The sequence below is a fragment of the Nomascus leucogenys genome, chromosome 3 (genome assembly GCF_006542625.1).
Source record: "Nomascus leucogenys isolate Asia chromosome 3, Asia_NLE_v1, whole genome shotgun sequence".
Taxonomy (NCBI): domain Eukaryota; kingdom Metazoa; phylum Chordata; class Mammalia; order Primates; family Hylobatidae; genus Nomascus; species Nomascus leucogenys.
In genome coordinates this window covers 1,651,263-1,671,103 of record NC_044383.1, presented here as the reverse complement: position 1 = coordinate 1,671,103, position 19,841 = coordinate 1,651,263, and the positions used below count along the sequence as shown (strand labels likewise).

Below are 19,841 nucleotides of genomic sequence, written 5' to 3'. Positions count from 1 at the left end.
CAACCGCAGCCCAGCCAAGGCCGAGAGGGGGCTGCACTTCCACCGATCAGAGGTCCAGATAGAGCTCCGTCTGCTTGAAGGGGTCGACTACGTGACATCGAGTTTCATAATCAGTGGTACTTTCCATTTATTAATATTATACCTTTGAAGATGACTGTGTGACCTTAGACAATTCACTTGCTTGCCTTGGAGTTGTTAGAAAATTATCTTTGGGGCTGGGCATGGTGGCTCACGCCTGTAATCCCAGCACTTTGGGAAGCTGAGGCGGGCGGATCACGAGGTCAGGAGTTCAAGACCAGCCTGGCCATCATAGTGAAACCCCGTCTCTACTAAAACTACAAAAAATTTAGCCAGACGTGGTGGTGGACGCTTGTAATCCCAGCTACTTGGGAGGCTGAGGCAGGACAATCACTTGAACCCAGGAGGCGGAGGTTGCAGTGAGCCGAGATTGCGCCGCTGTACTCCAGCCTAGGCGACAGAGTGAGACTCCATCTCAAAAAAAGGTTGGGACATCTTTTTAAGTGTGTCTGTTCCAGGAGGATGGGAAACACTAATTTATGATTCCAAGAACTTTCAGGGGAAATTTGTTATCCAAACCGAAATATCTGAACACAGTGTAACCCTGGTTCTTACTAGAAGTGTTTTTTCTTACAGAAGCTGTGAACTGGTCATATGTACAGCATTCACAAGTCCCCAGAGGAGGGTGACAAAATCTTGCCCTTGCCTCTGGCTCCCTGGATCATTTTGGATACTTGTTTCTTGGGGGGGGGGGGGGTACTTCCAGTTTTTATACAAACACAAATAAGATTCACTCCTGTTTCCCTTTCTACACATTGGGTAGCATCCTGTGCATGCCGCGGGGCAGCTGGCTGTCCTCACTGCACGCATCTGGGCAGGCTGTCCACACCATCCGTGAAGCCTCACTGGCCGCTGCACGATGGCGTCGCCACACATGTAGGACGTGGCTTCTGACGCCACAGGGCTATGCGCTGAGGCGCTGCCTTTCTAACAAGCCCCCAGGCAGCGCGCTGACACCCCTAGTCCAGGGACCACACCTTTTTTTTTTTTTTTTTTTTTTTTAGTAAAAAGGTATCTTCTATTTATTTTCCTTCTTAGTAGTGTACTTTGAAATAATTTTGAACAGGTTTTGGAAATCCTGCAGCCTTCACCCAGCCCCCTAACAATGGTGTGTCCTGCAGCTTCATGGGGACTCGCACCATGCAGGGCGAGTGGCCTCACCTGCACCTGCCTTGGCACCCGCCTGGCTGTCTCACGAGTCAGTTTTTCCTGTCCAGGGCCTTCCCAAAGGGCCCACATTGTATTTCGTTGTCTCCCTGTCTTCCAGTCTCTGCTGCAGTCTTTCAGGACCTGAGCACTTGGGAAGTGTGGGCAGGCATTTTGTAGACTCCCCCTCAATTTTGGTTTGCCTGATATTTTCTCGTGATTAAACTGCAATTATGCATTCTGGCAAGAACACGGAAGAGATCTGGCCTCCTCTGCATCAAATCAGGATGTAGGTGGTGTCTGCCAGGTCTCTTCACTGTAGAGTTACTGTTTTCCTTGGTGTAATGAGTATCTTGCGGGGACACAACGAGAATATCCTCTCAAGAACCCACTAACTTTAGTTTCCATCGACAATCAGCACTTACTGGTATTTGCCTGATGGTGACTTTCTGTTATTTATTTTTTTCTTTGAGACAACCGTCACCACCACCGGGACCCAGGGCTGGCCATGAACACGGCTGTTGGAGGATCATTGCTTCCAGGCCCTTTTGTTGAGTGGCACTTGGAAAGACACACTCCCCCATGCACAGCTCCAGCTCAAACCGCAACTCACTGCTAAACCAAACCCAGCAAGCCCACGGCTTCATGCTAGCCTTCCTTGTGACTGTCCAGCAGTGGGAAATGAGGCTGTCATTATGTGTAACATCACACAATGTTAATACGCCTGTGGTTTCAGGATTGCCAACCCATGGGAAGCAAATTCACTAGCAAGAGTATACTGGGTTCTTTTTTGTCACTTTAACCTTGCAGTGTCCACCCCAAATGGTGTTCTCTGGTCATTTAGCTCACCAGCCCACCCCTTCAGTGTGGCTTTATTATTTATAACAGTGAGGTTCCCTTACTGTAGGTATTCCATTTTGGATTCCCCCCAAAATAGTTATTTATTGAATTTGGCAGCATGTGAAGCATTAGTGTGGTTCTAAGTCTGTTACACAAAAAGCTGCACTCCTTCCACCCTCTTCCATTTTCCATCTCCACCTGTTACCACCCCGTGGTAACCAATCTCATTTAATTCTACCTTATTCACCCTAATTTTTTTGCACAAATGAGCAGGTATGTGTTTTTCTTAGCTCTTTTTACAGAAAGTATACTGTATATACTTAAATAATCCTGTATTTTGTCCTCCCATTTGCAGTTTGGATGGGGCTCAGCAGGTTCAGTTCATCTGTGCTCCAGACTGTCAGCGAGGGCATCTCTCCTGGCACTGGAGGATCCACAGAGGGGGCCACATGGCTGGCAGGGGTGCTAGTTGCTGGATCCTATCTGACCAGGCCTCTCTACTGAGCAATGTGGCTTCTTCCCAGCGCGGAGGCTGGGCGCCAAGAGCGTGCACCCCCAAAGAGACAGGAAGTGGTGGCTGCCAGTTTCTTAAGGCTGGGCGGGCCCAGAAAGTGGTGCTGCACCACTGGCATCACTCCCTCCTTATCCTGTTGGCCTGAGTCCAGAGCCGAAGGGGCACAGACCCCCATCACTCATTAAGGGCTGTCAAAAAAACTAGGGGGCTTTTTTTTTTTTTTTTGAGACAGAGTCTCGCTCTGTCACCCAGGCTGGAGTGCAGTGGCACGATTTTGGGTCACTGCAACCTCTCCCTCCCGGGTTCAAGCAATTCTCCTGCGTCAGCCTCCCAAGTAGCTAGGACTACAGGTGCACGCCGCCACACCCGGCTAATTTTCTTGTATTTTAGTAGAGACGGGGTTTCACCGTGTTGGCCAGGCAAACTCCTGAGCCCAGGCAATCCACCCACCCCAGCCTCCCAAAGTGCTGGGATTACAGACGTGAGCCACGGCACCTGGCCGGGGGCTGTATTAAAACTGCTACAGGTTTCCTGTTTCAAGGAGCTGCTTCCAAATGTTCTTTCCTTTCTGCTAGGGACACATCTATTTTTGCACGGTGTTTTACTTCACGTACCCTGGAAACCCTTCTCATCGCGAGCTCTTCCCCTTGGTGCATGAGTGGCCAAGCACCGGCCCTGCAGGGCAGCACTGTCGCTCTCTCGAGTCTCTATGCATGGGCACCTCAGTTGCTTCATATATTTCAATACAAACATGTTATAATAAATACTACATATTTAGTTACATCCTTGTGCATGTGCACGTAGAAGTTTCTAGGTCTATCCAGAGTGAATTCTTAGAAGTGGATTGTGCGTCCAAAGCATAGATGCATGGCTAGTTTTTTGAGGTGTTGCCAACTCCTCTCTCTCGCAGCCATGTGCATTCCTTCTAAGCAACGTGTAGGCGTCACGTTCCACACCCTAAGCAGATGTGTATGGGCAAATGTCTGCATCGGAGTACATATTAGGTAAATAGTGGCCAAGTGTTCAATGTTTTTATATCAAAATCATTTAGATAATGTTAATTTTGTAAACTTGTTAATGATTAAAATGAGTGGTATGGGCAGTTATTTGTATTAACCACTGTAGAAAAGGGCCATTTACAAAAGCTATCCAGAAAGGCTTACTGCCATTATCCTACCTCAAAGATAAAAACATTCAGATACGCACACACATCAAACTTGTTTCATTTTTAATAAAATGTCTAATGTTACAATCTAATGAAAAACACCTCTAGAAAACTTGATTCTTGGTCTCCCATCTGTCTAAAGCAGTCCAGTCCCAAAGTTGTTGTTTTGAAACAGGGTCTTGCTCTTGCTCAGGCCACGTGCACTATCCTGGTTCACTGCAGCCTTGAACTCCTGGGCTCAAGGGATCCTCCCAAGTAGCTGGGGCGACAGGTGTGACACCACATGAGGCTAATTTTTGTATTTTTTGTAGAGACGGTCTTGCTATGCTCCCCCAGGCTGGTCTCGAACTTCTGGACTCGTGATCCTCCTACCTGGGCCTCCCAAAGTGTTGGGATTACAGGTGTGGAGCCATCACACTGGCCCAGTCCCGGAGCTTAGTATCTCCAACTGGTTTTTTTTTTTTTTTTTTTTGAGATGGAGTCTCGTTCTCCCTCCCAGGCTGGAGTGCAGTGGCATGATCTCCGCTCACCGCAACCTCTGCCTTCTGGGTTCCAGCGGTTCTCCTGCCTCAACCTCCCAAGCAGCTGGGGTTACAGGCACGTGCCACTGCACCCAGCTAATTTTTGCATTTTTATTAGAGACGGGGTTTCATCATGTTGGCCAGGCCGATCTTGAACTTCTGACCTCAGGTGATCCGCCCACCTCAACCTCCCAAAGTGCTGGGATTACAGGCATGAGCCACTGCGCCCAGCCATACAGCTGGTTTCACTGAGAGTTCAGCCATTGTCATCTGTGAGGGGGACACGTGGTTGGCTTTGCTGTGTGCTTTGATGGTGACGGGGGGGTTCACTGAGCTCTGTATGGTGCTGAAACTCCACTGATGTTTGTGATGAAAGACAAACAGCAAACATTTGCTCTAAACCAAAAACGGAATTCTCTTGACCAGCATGCTTTGAAATGATCTCAGATTATTCTGAGGTTAAATTATATAAAGGAATTCTGATGTCATGCCATGCACTTTCTCCAAATGTAAGACTTAAGAGATGACTGCTTCCAAGGTAGTATCAACGAAGATTTTTACAAATGAAAACGTTAGATTTAACACCCAAATTAAGCGTGGAAAGGTGAAACATCAAGGCGGCAGGCAGCCTTTCTAAAAAGCTTGCTGTAGGAAAGATAATGTCAAAACAGGGACCAGTCCTGGTTTCATCAAGAAGCTATTATGATGTCTGATTTTAAACCATATGTAAATACAGTAATCTGAAGGATTTGGCAAAGATTTATTTTTTTTTCCATTTCCAGTTTTTTAAAGTAGACACAGATTTGCTTAGAATAAAGCTGATTTTAAAAGCACACAAAAGTTGAGCACAAAGGAGAAGATTAAATTCAATGCAGAGTGGTAAGAGGAAAAAATACTGAGCAGGTGCCTTCAGCAGAAAACTGATCATCCAAGGTGATCACCTAATAATCAGAGACTTAATTCCTTATAATGCAAAAGCCGAAGAGTTTAGTGTATGAACTGTACAGCTGAGTTTGTAGCTCTATCTTGGTTTCTGTTGATTACGAACAATTAGCAAGTTATGTATAATCTTTAGTAGACAACCTGCATCCATTTAAATTAAATAATACTTTCTACAATAACGTGATATATAAGGCCACAATATTTATTTTGGACAAACCCCTTAAAGTAGCGATTTTATTATCAATGTTATTCATTCTTTTGAAATATAAAGTACTTCAACTGAATTAAGGTTGCAGATAATTTTTAAAATACAACATACATCATGACTGGTATATTAAAATTATTTATATTCAGATATTTATATCTAATATCAAATGAAAATTCACTACCAGATTTTTACAGTAGACATTAATCAGTCAGACATTAATCATGCTTATTGATCCCATAGGTATAATTATAGATCAACATTTGTGTCTATTCTTTTATTTTACTAAATTAGGAACGCAGCATTTACAGAACAAATAAACACAAGTGATACGGCCACCCCAGGATCTAACAGCTCTTCAGTGAGCTGCGTTGCAAGCAGAAGTAATCCACTAACGAACCAAGTCAGACTCCAGTTCTTCATCAAAAGGTGCTGGTGGAGGTTGTCAGACGCCTTCCAATGTAGATCCTTAACAGAAAAATTATCAGCAGTTAACGTATCTTGTGATTCACAGGAGACTGTGTTACAGCTGAAACAGGGTACTCACTGTGGTTAGAGCTTATGCAAGGGGACTGGTGATTTTACACCCATTATAAAAATTTTGTAATGAATCTATCTGTAATCTTTTATCTAGTGTTTTATCAATATGTATTTTGTATTAATTAATTTAGAAAACATCAGATTGTATTCTTACATAGAAGGATCACCAAACTGAATGCTGTTTCCACACAGAAAGCTTCTGCTTTGTTCCAACTCAGTGCTGGGGGAAGTCACCTACCAGGGCAAGATGGTGTTGCTAGTTCATCACCACCAGTCTCACCAAAGCCAACTGCTTAAAAATGAAGCCCCTGCTCTCATGTGGTTTCAGTTTGGTAGTGGGAGAGATGTCCCAAACTAAAGATGCAGGAGTGTCAGAAAAGGCTTTTCGGCAATAGAGAGGCTCGCTCCGGCTGACCAGTGGGCATCACTCCCGGAGGGAGGAGGATGGGTCTCCAGGAAAGGGCAGAATCGGAAGCCTGGCCGGCCTGGCCTATGGGCAGTGGTGTGGTGGGCACTGTGAGCACAGACAGTGCCGGCCTGTGGGCAGTGGTGTGGGCACCGTGAGCACGGACAGTGCTGCAGCAGCTTTCGGGGCAGATTTTATCGTGCGGTTCTGAAAAGCAGCTGAGGGGGTGTGGGTCGCCAGTGGCAGCATCGGGCTCTGAAAACCTGGGCAGGATGAAGGACAGTAGCTGGGAAGTAGTGGCTGCAGAAATCTATCCTGAAACGAAAGGCTAAACCTCATATTTAAAATGAGGATCCCGAGGCCTTGCTCCCAGAGTCTGCTTGACAGTTCTGGAAAAGGCTCCAGAAAGCAAACTGCCTGGTGATGCTGATGTAGTCTGTGGGTCTGACTCCAAAAAGCACCAGCAGAAATAAAGGTGATGGGGGGTGGGGGGTGGACGGGAGAATGTGTACAAGAGCTAGGAGAAAACCATGCACACACGAGGGTGAGGTGGAGACACGGACAGTGCTCAGGTCCCGGCCCAGGAGACTCAGTGGCTTTTATCCCGTTTCCTTCAACGCCAGATGTGAGCCCTCTGGCCAACCTAACCCACCTGCCCCCAGTGGCAGTCCAGTCTTTCCAGTCTGTCCAATACACGGCAGGCACAGAACACTGTCTGCACGCCAGGACTAGACATCTCCTCCCCACTGAGAGAGGCTGGGACCAGCCCGAGGAGGAGTGGTTTTGGCTTCCCGCTCTGGCTCTTCACCCCTGCTGCAGCTAAAGCTCTTCAGAATCCACAGCGGCACCTGCCTGGTCTCTGTGTTTTCTGCAGAGTGAGTTAGTATAAGAAGCCAGAAAAGGCCAGGCGCGGTGGCTCACGCCTGTAATCCCAGCACTTTGGAGGCCAAGGTGAGCAATCACTTGAGTTCGAGATCAGCCTGGGCAACGTGGCAAAACCCCATCTCTATTAGAAATACAAAAATTAACCAGGAATCCCAGCTACCCAGGAGGCTAAGGCAGGAGAGTCTCGAACCTGGGAGGCAGAGGCTGCAATGAGCCGAGATCACGCCACTGCACTCCAACCCGGGCAACAAGAGCGAAACTCAAGCCAGAAAAATCAGAGCCCGCATCGGTTCCTTTATTCCTGAGAGTTAACTAGAACAGTCCTGTCTGGAGGAAGTACAGCAAGTAACTGAGACCCTCCATCTACAGCCGACAGCTGGGTGCATTCCCACCACGCAGTACTACGCAGAAATGAGACTGTAGTTGACTGCTTTCAACTACACACAGGACAGAGAGGTCAGACATAAGAATCCCTGCTTTGGCTCCGTTTACATTCAGCGAACAACAGGCAGACTCGTCCAGGCCAGACAGCAGCACCACGGGGCGCCTGTGCTGGGGCCTTCCGGGGCTGCAGGCTGGTGGTTTCTTGACCTGAACAGTGACTACGTGGGTGTGTGTGTGAAAATGCACCAAGCTGTAACTGATGATCTGGACTTCAGGGAACAGTTTACGAATAAATCACCGCGACCCAGAATCGCCCCACGACACGCCATGACAGGAGTCACAGTCACATCACCTACCCCAATCCGATGGCCAGCAAATGAGAGAGCAGCAGAGATGGAAGGAAAACTTTCAGAAATTCTGCAGAGAATATGCCCCCTTTCTTCATGACGCTCGTGTTCCTCATGCTGAGGGTGGCCGTACGCTTCGGGTGTTTAAAGAGGAACTCCCTGAGGCGGGAAGAAACGTGTCAGCTGATGTGTCCTCTGTCAAGGGGTGCCCCCGTGACACTGAGAACACACTCACTTGGGGGGAATATTTTCAGGCCGACTTGACCAATCCCATATCCAATCTGAGTTTTTCTTCAAGATGCTTTCAACTTCTTTCCTTCTCTCAATATCATCTTCCTCAGACTAAGATAAAGTCAATGTTAAATGCAGATTAATGTACCACACTGACACGGGAAAGCACCCAGCTCCCACCCAAACTTCAGATCCCCAGGCTCAATTCAAGTGCCCAGAGGCACATGTCACTGCCTCAGACTGTGGTCCAAGGGGAGTCCTGGGGTTGGGGGCCTTCCCCGGGCCGCACCGCACTCCCGGCTCACAGCATGCTCGCCTCCTCCAGGGACAGATCACCTCTGGGGGAGCCCCACACAGGGTGTAAATACATTTGGGTCACTGTGAGATTCTGGGGGCACTGACAGCGGCAAACACTGTCCTAGGGAAGTCATGTGACATGAGGGCAAAGATGGTGACTGCAGCACTGGTTATAACAAAAGAAAATGAAAACAGCCGAAAATGGCTCAAAAAAAAACAGGGACATGACGAAGAAAACGGACACTGTATAGTGAGCAGGTTTACAAGATGCTTCCGGGATAAGCAGGAGGGAAAAGGCAGAAATGTACACATAACCACAGCTGCGGCCAAATCCTCAGAATTATATAGCAGCACGAAATTTTAAAGAGGATTTTAAATCTGAGAGTCTATAAGTGTTTTTCTCTACTTTTTTGCATTTTCAAAATTCTGTACCTGAACATCTAATTCCTTTTAAAACTAAGGGGGAAGTTTTGTTTAGAACAGTGAAAATGACAAGACCCTGTCTCAAAAAAATAAAATAAAATTGAAAATACTCAAGAATATAGCTCTCCAAACTCACCAAACATCTGGGTACACCCAAGCTGGGTACACCCCCAGGTGCCCAGGAGCAGGCCGCACGCCCTAGTTGCACCCACACACCCACAGCCAGGGCTCCTGGGGCTCCCGAAATCATGCTGCCCCTCGGAGTGGGGCCAGGGGGATGCCTTGAGAAAGCCTGGGTAACAGGGACTCCTTGTTTCCTTGGTGAAGGACGCCTTGAGGGAAGCTGGCACCGAAGGGCCAGCTACCAATCCTGCCTGGAAGGCCATGCTTCCTCACAGAGCTTCCAAAATACAGAACACGGTCCATCATTAAAGTTCTCACCAGCAACAAACATCCAAGAAAACATTTATCGCACATCTCATCTGCAACAAGGTAAGGCACTACCAGATACAACGGAGCAAGACGGTACTGATCACTGCCTCGAACCCTATCTGTGCCGGAGTAGGAGGGGAGAATGACAGTAAACCAAGGCAATAATCCCAGGTACACTTTTTCCTCTAAGACTCTGCTTTCACAACAATGCTGAATGCCGGTATGTAAGGCCCATTAAATAGCTGTTAACAGAGAAGTCATCTTGGGCTGGACATGGTATCTCACACCTATAGTCCCAGTATTTTGGGAGGATCACTTGAGCCCTGGAGTTCAAGACCAGCCTGGGTAACCCAGGGAGACCCCGTCTCTACAAAAAAACTTTTTTAAAAAAGAAGAAAAAGTGATGATCGTACACTAAATTATCAGGCTGATCAGCCACTAATGCTACACTGCTCAGGCACCAGTTAGCTCAGGACTAATGCTACGAAAGGCACAGGGTGTAATTTCCGGCAGGCAGTGACAATGTCTAATGAGGAAGACACCTCAGAGTCACAGCCACAGTGGCCAAATGGCCTCAAATGGCCCCGTGGGCAACGCCTGAGTCCCACACAGCATGCAAATATTAAAACCCACTCACTGTCCAACCAGCAACCACGAGGAAAGACCAGCCAGTAGCTGGCTCACTGCCACCCTTTCCAGTGGTCCCTCCCTCCTCTCTAGGCTGCAGCCACCAGGGAGCCCTTCCTCCTTTCTGGTGTATCCCTAATGGCAGGCAGGGACAGGAGGCCCCTGCTGCCTGTCTAGGCGCCTCCCCTGCTCAGCTGAGTGTCCAGCCCATGTGCTTGTGGATGTTCCCACCCACAGTTTCTTTTTGGGTTTTTTTTGTTTTTTTTTTAAAGCAGGAGACACCCTTAAAGCCCGACTTTTCTCTGAGGTGCTCAATTACATTTAAAACTGTTTCCTGTACAAACAGATCACAAATACTTTTACAACTGCACACTCTCCTTCCAGCTTACCTGTGAGCTGTTTTTCTCTCCAATGCTATGGGTATCTGTTTCAGAAACTCTGTTGGTATCTTGTGGTGTCTGTGAGCGAGGTGGACTTGGCGATGTGAATAGAATGGGAAAAACAACATCATGTGAACATTCTATCATTAGAAGCTCAAACCCCAAAGGCAGTGAACCGCCTCCGCGATGAGGGGCTCTAGCCAGTCAGCGTACGCGTCTTCCCTTCCACCCAGCACCAGCCAGAGCCAAGCTATTCCTCAGCCCTTTCGACTGAACACGACAGGAGTTAGCTAGCCATTCTTCCAGAGAAGACACAGGGGCAACTGGCAAGCAGCTGGCTTTGTCACCTGCCACCTTCACGGTCTGTTGCACGGCTCTCAAGGGCACACGACCTTTGACCACTGTCAGCCACTCTACCTTGGAGTCACTCAGAAGTGCTGCTAACCAGGAACGGCTCCTCTGCAACCACAGCCCTGCTGAGGCGCGTGAGTGCGTTTCTCAGAGCGGGGTTTGTGGCTGTTCTGCTGCCTACTGACTACTTGAACACGGCTCCCCACAGACTAAGTCCCAGGTCACTGCATCCCCAAAGAGGGCAAGGCTCCTATGTAAGAACGGACTGCCGCAGGAGCCACTCCCGAACGCGGCCTGAGGGGAGCAGCAGCCCACTGTCCTAGAGGTGACACGGGCACTTCCAGCTGTGACTCACCCACTGAAGACATCAGCACTGTAACACACACACTTGTTGACGTGCACCTACCTGTCACAGTGAGAACTCTTGGAGCTGCTCCGTCCAGACTCATGCTGTGCGTCCAGCAGTATTTTTTCCATGTCACCGTTATAAATAGAAACTGAAGCTGGAACACTGCTCCCGTTCCCATTATTGCTAAAGTGCAATTCTACCCAGGAGCCTGGTGGGGACAAACAAAGGGGCACAGATGGAATTTTCTACCCACTCTGGAATCTGGTCTTAATATCTAACCAGCCTGCCCTTCCATTTCCAAGAGGTAGCAATGGTGACACACCAGGAGCCATCCCTTAACCCCGACTTGAAGACATCCCTCTGCCCACTCTCATGGCAGTGACTGTACGCACACACTCCCCGGGTACAGGAAGGAAGCTCCCTGGGGCTGAGACCACGTATCTGTCCAGCTCTTGCAGTTCCTTTATACCAAGCAAATGTCCAATAACTCTGCTGAGTCACCAGAATCCAATTAGAATACTTCCTTGCAGTGAGCTTTTATAAGAAAAAGGCTATTATTTGGAAAAAGAGGTCTTTTAAAAAAAAAAACACTAATGTCAACATAAGCTTAAGGGATTTGAAGTTTTCTTTAAAAGATTTAAACTCTATTTTTTGTTTCTTTTCAAGACAGAGTCTCGCTTTGTCACCCAGGCTGGGGTGCAGTGGCACAATGAAGGCTCACTATAATCTCAAACTCCTAGGTTCAGGCCATCCTCTAGCTGACGCCTCCGGAATAACTGGAACTACAGGCATGTACCACTACTCCTGGCTATTTTTTTTAGGAGATGGGGTCTCGCTCTATCGCCCAGGCTAGTCTCGAACTTCTGGGCCCAAGCAGTCCTCTCACCTCAGCCTCCCAGTGTGCTGCAATTACAGGCGTGAGCCACCATGCCCAGCCTCTATTACTTGCGTTGCGTGGCTTACTTTGCATTTATATAATTTCTAACGAGGTTGAACACGGTTTTTTTTTACAAGTTTGCTAGCCATCTGGATAGCATCTTTTTTGAACTGGTTCTTCGAATCTCTTATTCTTTTCTATTATCTGTCTTTCTCTTATTTGTGGGCATCCAGCAGTATTTTTTCCATGTCACCATTATAAATAGAACTGAGGCTGGAACGCTGCTTCCGTTCCCTTCCTGCTAAAAGTGCAATTGTGGGATAATTCTGTATTCTAGATACACGTTTTTCTGCATTTAAATACGTTGCACGTAACTTTCACTCGGTAGCTTGTTCTTTTCACTTCTCATGTCTTCTGATGTACAGAAGTTCTTGATTTTAATTCAGTCAAATGCAGCAATCCCTTCCTGAGCTGAGATATTCTATTCTATTATTTTCACACAGCTCTGTTATGACAGTCACATTTAGATCCAAAATCTACATGGATTAAGTTTTCCATTGATGTGATACGGATGCCCCATTTATTGCAGACAGCTCCCACCTCCCCTCTGCTCTGGGCTGCTTCCTTTGTCAGAAATCAAGCGTGCCTATAGGCACATGTCTATTTCTGGGCCCAGGATAATTTCTCTACTTTGTGTCATAGGTTTATTTATTTAAAGCAAATCTGGTAGAAGCTTCCTCTGGTAGCGTATGGAGGATGGAGTGCAGTGGGAGGAAAGTGCAGGCCATAAAAGACGGAGAAACTTATGGATGAGAACAACAGAATTATCTCATTTTGCAGTCACTATAATTGTATTAAGCAGAATAATCACCCTGAGCTGCTGACTGTCCTTAAACCAACACAGCACTAATAACACCATGCAACTGGGGGAACGGAGCAGCCTCTTCATCTGTCATGTTCACTGGAAGCAAAGGCAGGTGCATTTCCACACACGAGGCATCTCTCCTGAAAGAGGGCTGGCCTGGGCTCAATACGCCACTCATTGCAGAGTGTATTTCATATTAACCAGAAAAAAGCAAACCGAAGGCCCAGGAAGGAAAAGTGGATTTGCAGCTTACACCATCAACAGTCTCCCAGTAAGCTGCTAACGAAATGGTCACAAATTTTCACATGAATGCATGATTTTCTCTTTGGCGTCTCACGTTGCCTCATGTCCTGGCCCACACGAAGCACATCCCTAATACAAAGGCAAGCCAGGGTCTGTCTGGGATCCTGGAGCTCAATGGAGGAGAAAGGCCCAGGTCAGTCTGACCCACACTCCGGCAGAGGGTACGTGGTGCCTTCCGAGATGTACAGACCACACCATTCCTGAAGCCGCTCATCTGACCAGACAGTATTGCCAAGTACTCTGATGTTCACTAGCCCTCCTTCCCTCTCTGGGGTTCAAGATGCCATGCGGCCAGCTAGCCACAGCCTGCCCCTGAGAGAATGGCACCACAGCCTCTGTTTTGGCCAGCTGTCTTTCTACGCTGAATCTACAGTATTCACATTCTGGGCCTGCTTCAATTTACTTGACTAAAGTGTTGTTCAGATATCTGACGATATGGAACACAAATGGAGCTTGAAGGTGTGGGGTCTCTTCTCCGATGCCACTCTTAACATCAAATGTGGGACACCAAGTCACCACCACCGGGGTGTCCAACAATTCAATTCCATTCTGACTATCTACCTAAACCCTAGTGTCGGGCCCACAAGACCGTTCCCACAGATGCAAGTGGAGAATGGGGTGTCCGGGTTACCCACATTTCTGCCAGTGCCTCGGGATCCCACACACCTGCCTCGGGTTCAACAATTTACGACAATTCACAGAACTCAGAAAAACACTTTACTTACATTTATCCGTTTACCAGAACAATTCAGAGCAGACAAATGGGAATGACATACAGCCCAGATCCCCACCCACCCCACACGCCCCAACTCTAACCCCAACCATGCTACCCACACCTCATGGCTCCCCCATCTCCGTCTCCAGTCCCCTCCCCTCCTAGGAGGGGCTGCCCTGGGAATTTCCACCTCAAATAACTATCCTGGGGCTGCCCTTGAGCCACTGTATTAGCAGTGTATTCTGAAGGGGCTCCTTACAACTTACACCAAAAATGGTTAACCAAGGAGCACTTTTGGAGTACGCTGCTAATAGGGTGACTTTATGAATAACGCACACACTGGTCAGGCTGCTCTGCCTATGGAGTCGCCACCTTTTTACTCTCTTACTTTCTTAATAAACATGCTTAAGACGCTTATTGGCACAGTGGCTCACGCCTGTAATCCCAGCACTTTGGGAGGCCGAGGCGGGCAGATCACCTGAGGTCAGGAGTTGGAGACCAGCCTGACCAACATGGTGAAACCCCGTCTCTACTAAAAATACAAAATTAGCCGAGCGTGGTGGGCGCCTGTAATCCCAGCTACTCGGGAGGCTGAGGCAGACAAATATCTTGAACCTGGGAGGTGGAGGTTGCAGTGAGCTGAGATCATGCCACTGCACTCCAGCCTGGGCAACAAGGGCGAAACTCTGTCTCAAAAAAAAAAAAAAAAAAAAAGACGCTGCTCAGGAAACCCCAGGGGTTTGGGTGCTCTGCACCAGGAAGTAGGTAGGGTCAAGACCAAACACTCTATCTATCACCCAAGGGGCAAGCTGAAGACGACAGGAAGAGGAAGATGAAGTAGGGACAAGTGTATCTCTGTCTTCCTCTGTCTGTGCTACTGTAACAGAATCCCACAGACTAAGCGATTTACGAACAGAAATTGATCTCCGTTCTGGAGGCTGGGAAGTCCAAGATCCAGGCACCAACATCTGGTGTCGGGTGAGGGCCTTCCTGCCTCATCCCTTCACTGAGGTTACAGAGGGACCCACCTCCCTCCATCCAGCCCCTTAGAGCACTAATCCCATTCACTAGAGAGGAGCCCCCATGACCAAGCCACCTCTTAAAGGCCCACCTTTTACTACCATCCCACTGGCAACATGGAGGGACGCATTCGAACCAAAGCAGTGCTTTTTAAAAATCGCCCCAGAAAGGGTCCTAAAAATCCAGGAAACAAGGAAAAAAAAAACCCATTCCCGATTGTCCATGGCTAATGACTTTGGGCCCAAAAGCTGTATTCCCAGGAATGATTTACTAAGCGACAGGAGTTTTATTATTAACCTACAGCAACCGGGTAGGAAAAGAAGGCACTTCCTGGAGAATGCAGCATGCTGTGTATCTACTCACATGTTACAGTTCTCCACTCGGATCATTCACCTTTTCGAAGAAAGATGGGGTTACAGTAAGGTTGCTTAATAACCTTAGAAAACTTGCTCATAATCACAAGTAGTTTACACTTCAAATAACTGTAGTATAATTAGGCCCCAGAAAGAAAGGTGCTGCTGTTACTGCTGCAAGAAAAGCCCTCCTTCCTAATCTCGTTTCACGTCCCTCTCCTTATGTTCCTCCCCCTCCTCACTCACTCATAATTTACATTGCTAACCAGACACACAGCCAGTGAATCTTACCTCCCTCTTCTATCAAGGCAGATGAGATTTTGAAAAGCCTAGACTATAAATAGTTATATCACATTACAAAAAGAAAACTGATAGGTCTGCCTCAGAGACAAAATACAATCCAACGAGTTCTTAATCCATTTATTCTCACTTTGTGTAAAAAAAAAAAAAAAAAATCTGACATCCAGCTTTTCTAGGTGCCCAAAGCAGTTCTCTCTCCAGTGACAGACGCCAGGGAATCCCTTCGATTCGCTGCCCTCTGCATGTCCCAGGTCAACTCCCTGGGTCCCATTCCTCAACATGGATTCACGGGCCACAGCCATAAGCCCCACGTGGAGTAAACAGAGGGCCAAGTTCTCAAGGCCACCCTATGCCCTAACCTGGGGTGACAATCTCAACTCTGGCTATGAAGGGAGAATCACCTGTGGTGTTTTTTTCATTGTGTCCAACTCAGCCCACTCTGAAAGTGACTATTTGGGATGCTGGGGTGGAATCCAGGCAAACAGATTGAAAAAGCTCTGGGATAAATGTCAGAACAGAGGGAGGCAGCATCCCAGAAAAAAAGCCTGAAGCAGAGGAGCTGTGAACCCCAGAGGGAACTAGCACCCCCAAAACCATACAAAGGGCTTCTTCCCCAGGGGAGGTGGGCTCTAAGAAATTGCTGTTTTTACCTTTAAAAGCTTCTCAGGTTAGTGGGGAGAGGAACAAAAGAGACCTGCCTGACAAAAGATTTCAAGTATCAAGTCAGCCCGGTAGGTAAATCAGGTCCCTGGTTTCTAACGGGGCTCGTTTCCCTCCACCTTCCTCTTGCCGGACTCTCCTCCAGGACCCTGGCCTATCGCACGCAGCCTCAGGCATCTGGGCTCCAGGTATCCCACTGGTGCTTAATGCAGAGTCCTTGGCTTCTTCTTAAGTGTTGTTGCCAGCCTTTCACTCCACCTCTAGAACCTCATTGGGACCATCTCTGAAATGCAGGTCTTGGACGAGAATCTAGATGTCTGCAACCCCTTCAGGTCTCAAAGCGCACAATGCTACAATTCCACTCCAAAATAAGTAGAAACATCTTTTCCCCTCATACAACTTTGCCCATGGTGAGTTGCCTCTGACAAAAGGGAGAACCATCTGCCAGTTGCAGACACAGCAGTGGGTGAAGAGGTGAGGGCTTGGATCATTAAACACGGCCGCTCCAGAGTAAATGGGCATGCACTTTACTGAACTGATGCCCTCCTGGTGAAGACAGTGGGTCCTTCAAGGAAGTGATGCCCCCGCAACCGTGACACGATCTCATCACAGAATCCTACCTCTCCTGCATGTTGGCAGTGACATGTCTAGGAGAAAAGGGCCAAGTTCACGGCTGCAGTGAGCTATAATGATTGTGCTGCTGTACTCCAGCCTGGGTGACAGAGTAAGACTGGGCTCATAAAAAATAAAAAGGAAAAAGACGAATACGAGCATCCTGCGAGTCAGCAACTTTAGCTAGAATGATCAAGAGACAGAAAGGAACAGAATCAGCCCATTTTGCCATTAACTCTTTAGGAAAAGCAGTTGGCCCCACAGCGTACACTCAGAGGAGACAGTGCTTGCTGCTTCCATCTGTGGGTCTGGCTGCAAGGCTCCCAGAGTTCTCTGTTCCGAGGTAAACAAGGGGCAGTGAAATCGGACAGGCAGAGGTGAGCGCTGCCTGAGCCACCGCTCTGTGCTGGATTTGCAGGCAGCTGGAGCCCGCGGGACCGGCCAACCCCGCCCACGCCGAGCCCAGGGTGGCCCCGTCTTGCCGCGCGGACACTCAGGGCGGCCCAAGGAATCGCCTACATGGGATCCACCCCGCGGGTAACTACCTTTTTATAGAACAAACAAAACAGAAAAACAAAAATCTCGTAACTCCGGCGCTGGCCGTCTTGCGCTGCCAATGACTCAGCAGCCTGTGTAAGTTACATACTGGAGAGAGGACCGAGCCCCCCCGGAGCCCCCTCCACCTCCCAGCGCCCAGATCCCAGCCAGGCAGTGAAACGCACAATGTCAGGAGTAACGCGGCTTCACAACCGGAAAATGGGTGATTTTATGGCAAAGAGTTTATAAAAACATCCCTTGGATTTTATTTTATGACAGAAGACAGGAAAACATCTCTTAATCTATTTCAAAATAGTAATTCGCCAATGTTTAACTTTCAAGAGGAAAAATCTGAATTACAGAATTTTAAAAAATATGGTTCTAGGCCAGGCGCGCCTGGTAGCTCAGGCCTATAATCTCAGCACTTTGGGAGGCCGAGGCGGGAGGATCGCTTGAGCCCAGTTCAGACCAGCCTGGGCAACACAGTGAGACCCCGTCTCTTAAAAAAAAAAAGTTAATAAAAAATGGTTGTAGTGTTCAAATGTGTGTATGTATATATATGTATATATATGTGTATATATATGTGTATATATGTATATATATGTGTATATGTGTATATATGTGTATATATAAAACGGTAACTAAGTCCTGCCTAGTAAAATCTTTTTCTTGTAATAAAATTAGCAACTCACTAAATTTATGAGAATATATGGTTTTAAAAACTCTCAATGAAGATTAAAAGTTCACTGTCAGAGGTTTCAGCAGTCCTTTCCCAAGCTTATTTACATGCTAATTTTGCTTAGTAAACTCTGGCTTCAAAGAACACAAAGGTCAGCTGCCACCAGGTCCCTCCTCCGAGGCTTGGGCCCTAGGGACCCTGGGAAGGCGGCTTCAGTGCCCGCTTCCCTGAGCAAAGGCTCGTCTGGACTCTGACGCGGACCCACCGGGTGGGGTGGGTCTCCACGCCACCCGGCTGTGCGTGGGGCAAGTCCTGCACCCCAGGCCTGCGTTTCCCGCTGCGTGAACGGATGATCTTGCGAATCTAGCCAAGGGCACACAGCGAGCCTCTACTCGGGCATTAAGCAGGCTGTAACGACTGAGTGCTGCACGAGCAGCGTCCTTTTGCTTGTTTTCTTAATCCGTAAGTCATTTAAAGCTTTGTTTTGGAATGACCCTCTAGTGGAACTGGAACATGCCCATTTAATGCCATATTTTAAAAATGCTGTAACCCCCTCCCATCTCTGCGTTCACCCTTCAGGAAATCCTAAGTCACCATGGATATAAACATTAATAACAAAATTAAACCACGTAACAGGCCACTTGCCACGCCTTGGTTTTGGTCACTAAAACCAATACTGGTCTGAACTACAGACCGCGGAGGGCAACGTGGACTTTGAGGCTGTTCGGGCCAACTGCGAGACGCAGATTCACCTCCAGGTGGAATTCTAGCTCGCACGGAGCTGGAGAATCGGGGCTTTCCCGTGCGATCCGACCCGGGTCCAAGCCAACCCCCGCCCGAGAGGCGAGGCCGCGAACCCCGGGCAGTACGCGAGGTCCCCACGCCCCGGGCTCCGCATGCCCGCAGGAGGGGTGGGTACGGGAGGGGAGGATGGCGCAGCCTCGCCCGGCCCGCGATGCCCCCTAGGCCTCCCCGGCAACCTCCCCTTGGCGCCCCCTTGGCGCCCCCTTGGCCTCCCTCTGGCCTTCCCCAGGCTTCCCGCCCGCGCCCCCTCGGCTCCCGCGCCGCCTCCTCCGCCTCACCCTGCAGGCTCTCCTCCTGCATCCCGGGCGCTCCGTTCTGCGACATGGCGCCGGAGGGCGACTGCGGCGATGGCAGTCCGCGCCGGGCTGCGGGCTTGCTTCAGCTGCTGGCGGTGGGAAAGCGGAGGAAGGAGTGCCGCGGTCCAGCTGCGCTCCGGGACTGAGCCGAGCCCCGCAGCCCGGCCGGAGAAACTCACAGGGCAGGGCGGGGCCGGGCGGATCTGCGGCCGCGTCGCCCATTGGCCGCGACGCGGGGCCTGCGCGTGCGCAGAGGCGTGGGGTGCGTGTGGCACGTGCGGCGCGTGCGCGGGGCGGGTCCTGGGGTGGGCGAGGGGCCGGGGCCTGCGGTGCGCGGGACGCGGGCGGGGCGAGGGGCGGGGCGGGGCGAGGGGGCGGGGCGAGGGGCGCGCAGGCGCGAGCGCGGCAGCGACCGCCTGAGGTGAGCTGCCGTGGGCTGGACGCCGCGGGCCGCGTGACGAGTGGGCTGGGCGGTCGTCGCCGCGGCAGGCGGTGGGCCGGGTCCTCTTTTAAAGGGGCGGTGGGACCGGCGGACGCTCTGGGCACTCGCTACCACGGAGACGCCGCTACGCTTCGGGGCGGGGCCCGTCTTTCCATCCTGCTGGTGGGGAAACAGGCGCGGGGCTGGCGGCGTCCGTGCGGGGGGCGTGAGGACGTGCAGGGAAGCGGCCGCTGCGGCTCCGAGACGGCCCGTGGGATCGGGACCTGCGCCCAGGGCGGGAGCTGCGAGCGGTGGGCCGGAGCTGAGCGTCTCGGG

The 19,841-nt window shown here is 49.5% G+C and overlaps 1 protein-coding gene across 1 annotated transcript; it reads right to left on the bottom strand.

Moving 5' to 3' along the window:
- Window positions 1-3,793: 3,793 nt before the first annotated feature.
- On the bottom strand, window positions 3,794-19,316 carry BNIP3 (BCL2 interacting protein 3). The gene is given in 7 exon segments (XM_030805221.1): window positions 3,794-5,879; window positions 7,983-8,132; window positions 8,209-8,315; window positions 10,373-10,457; window positions 11,121-11,271; window positions 19,067-19,162; window positions 19,165-19,316. Coding segments are annotated over 7 exon segments (777 nt in total). The 5' UTR covers window positions 19,307-19,316; the 3' UTR covers window positions 3,794-5,833.
- Between the last annotated feature and the right edge of the window lie 525 nt (window positions 19,317-19,841).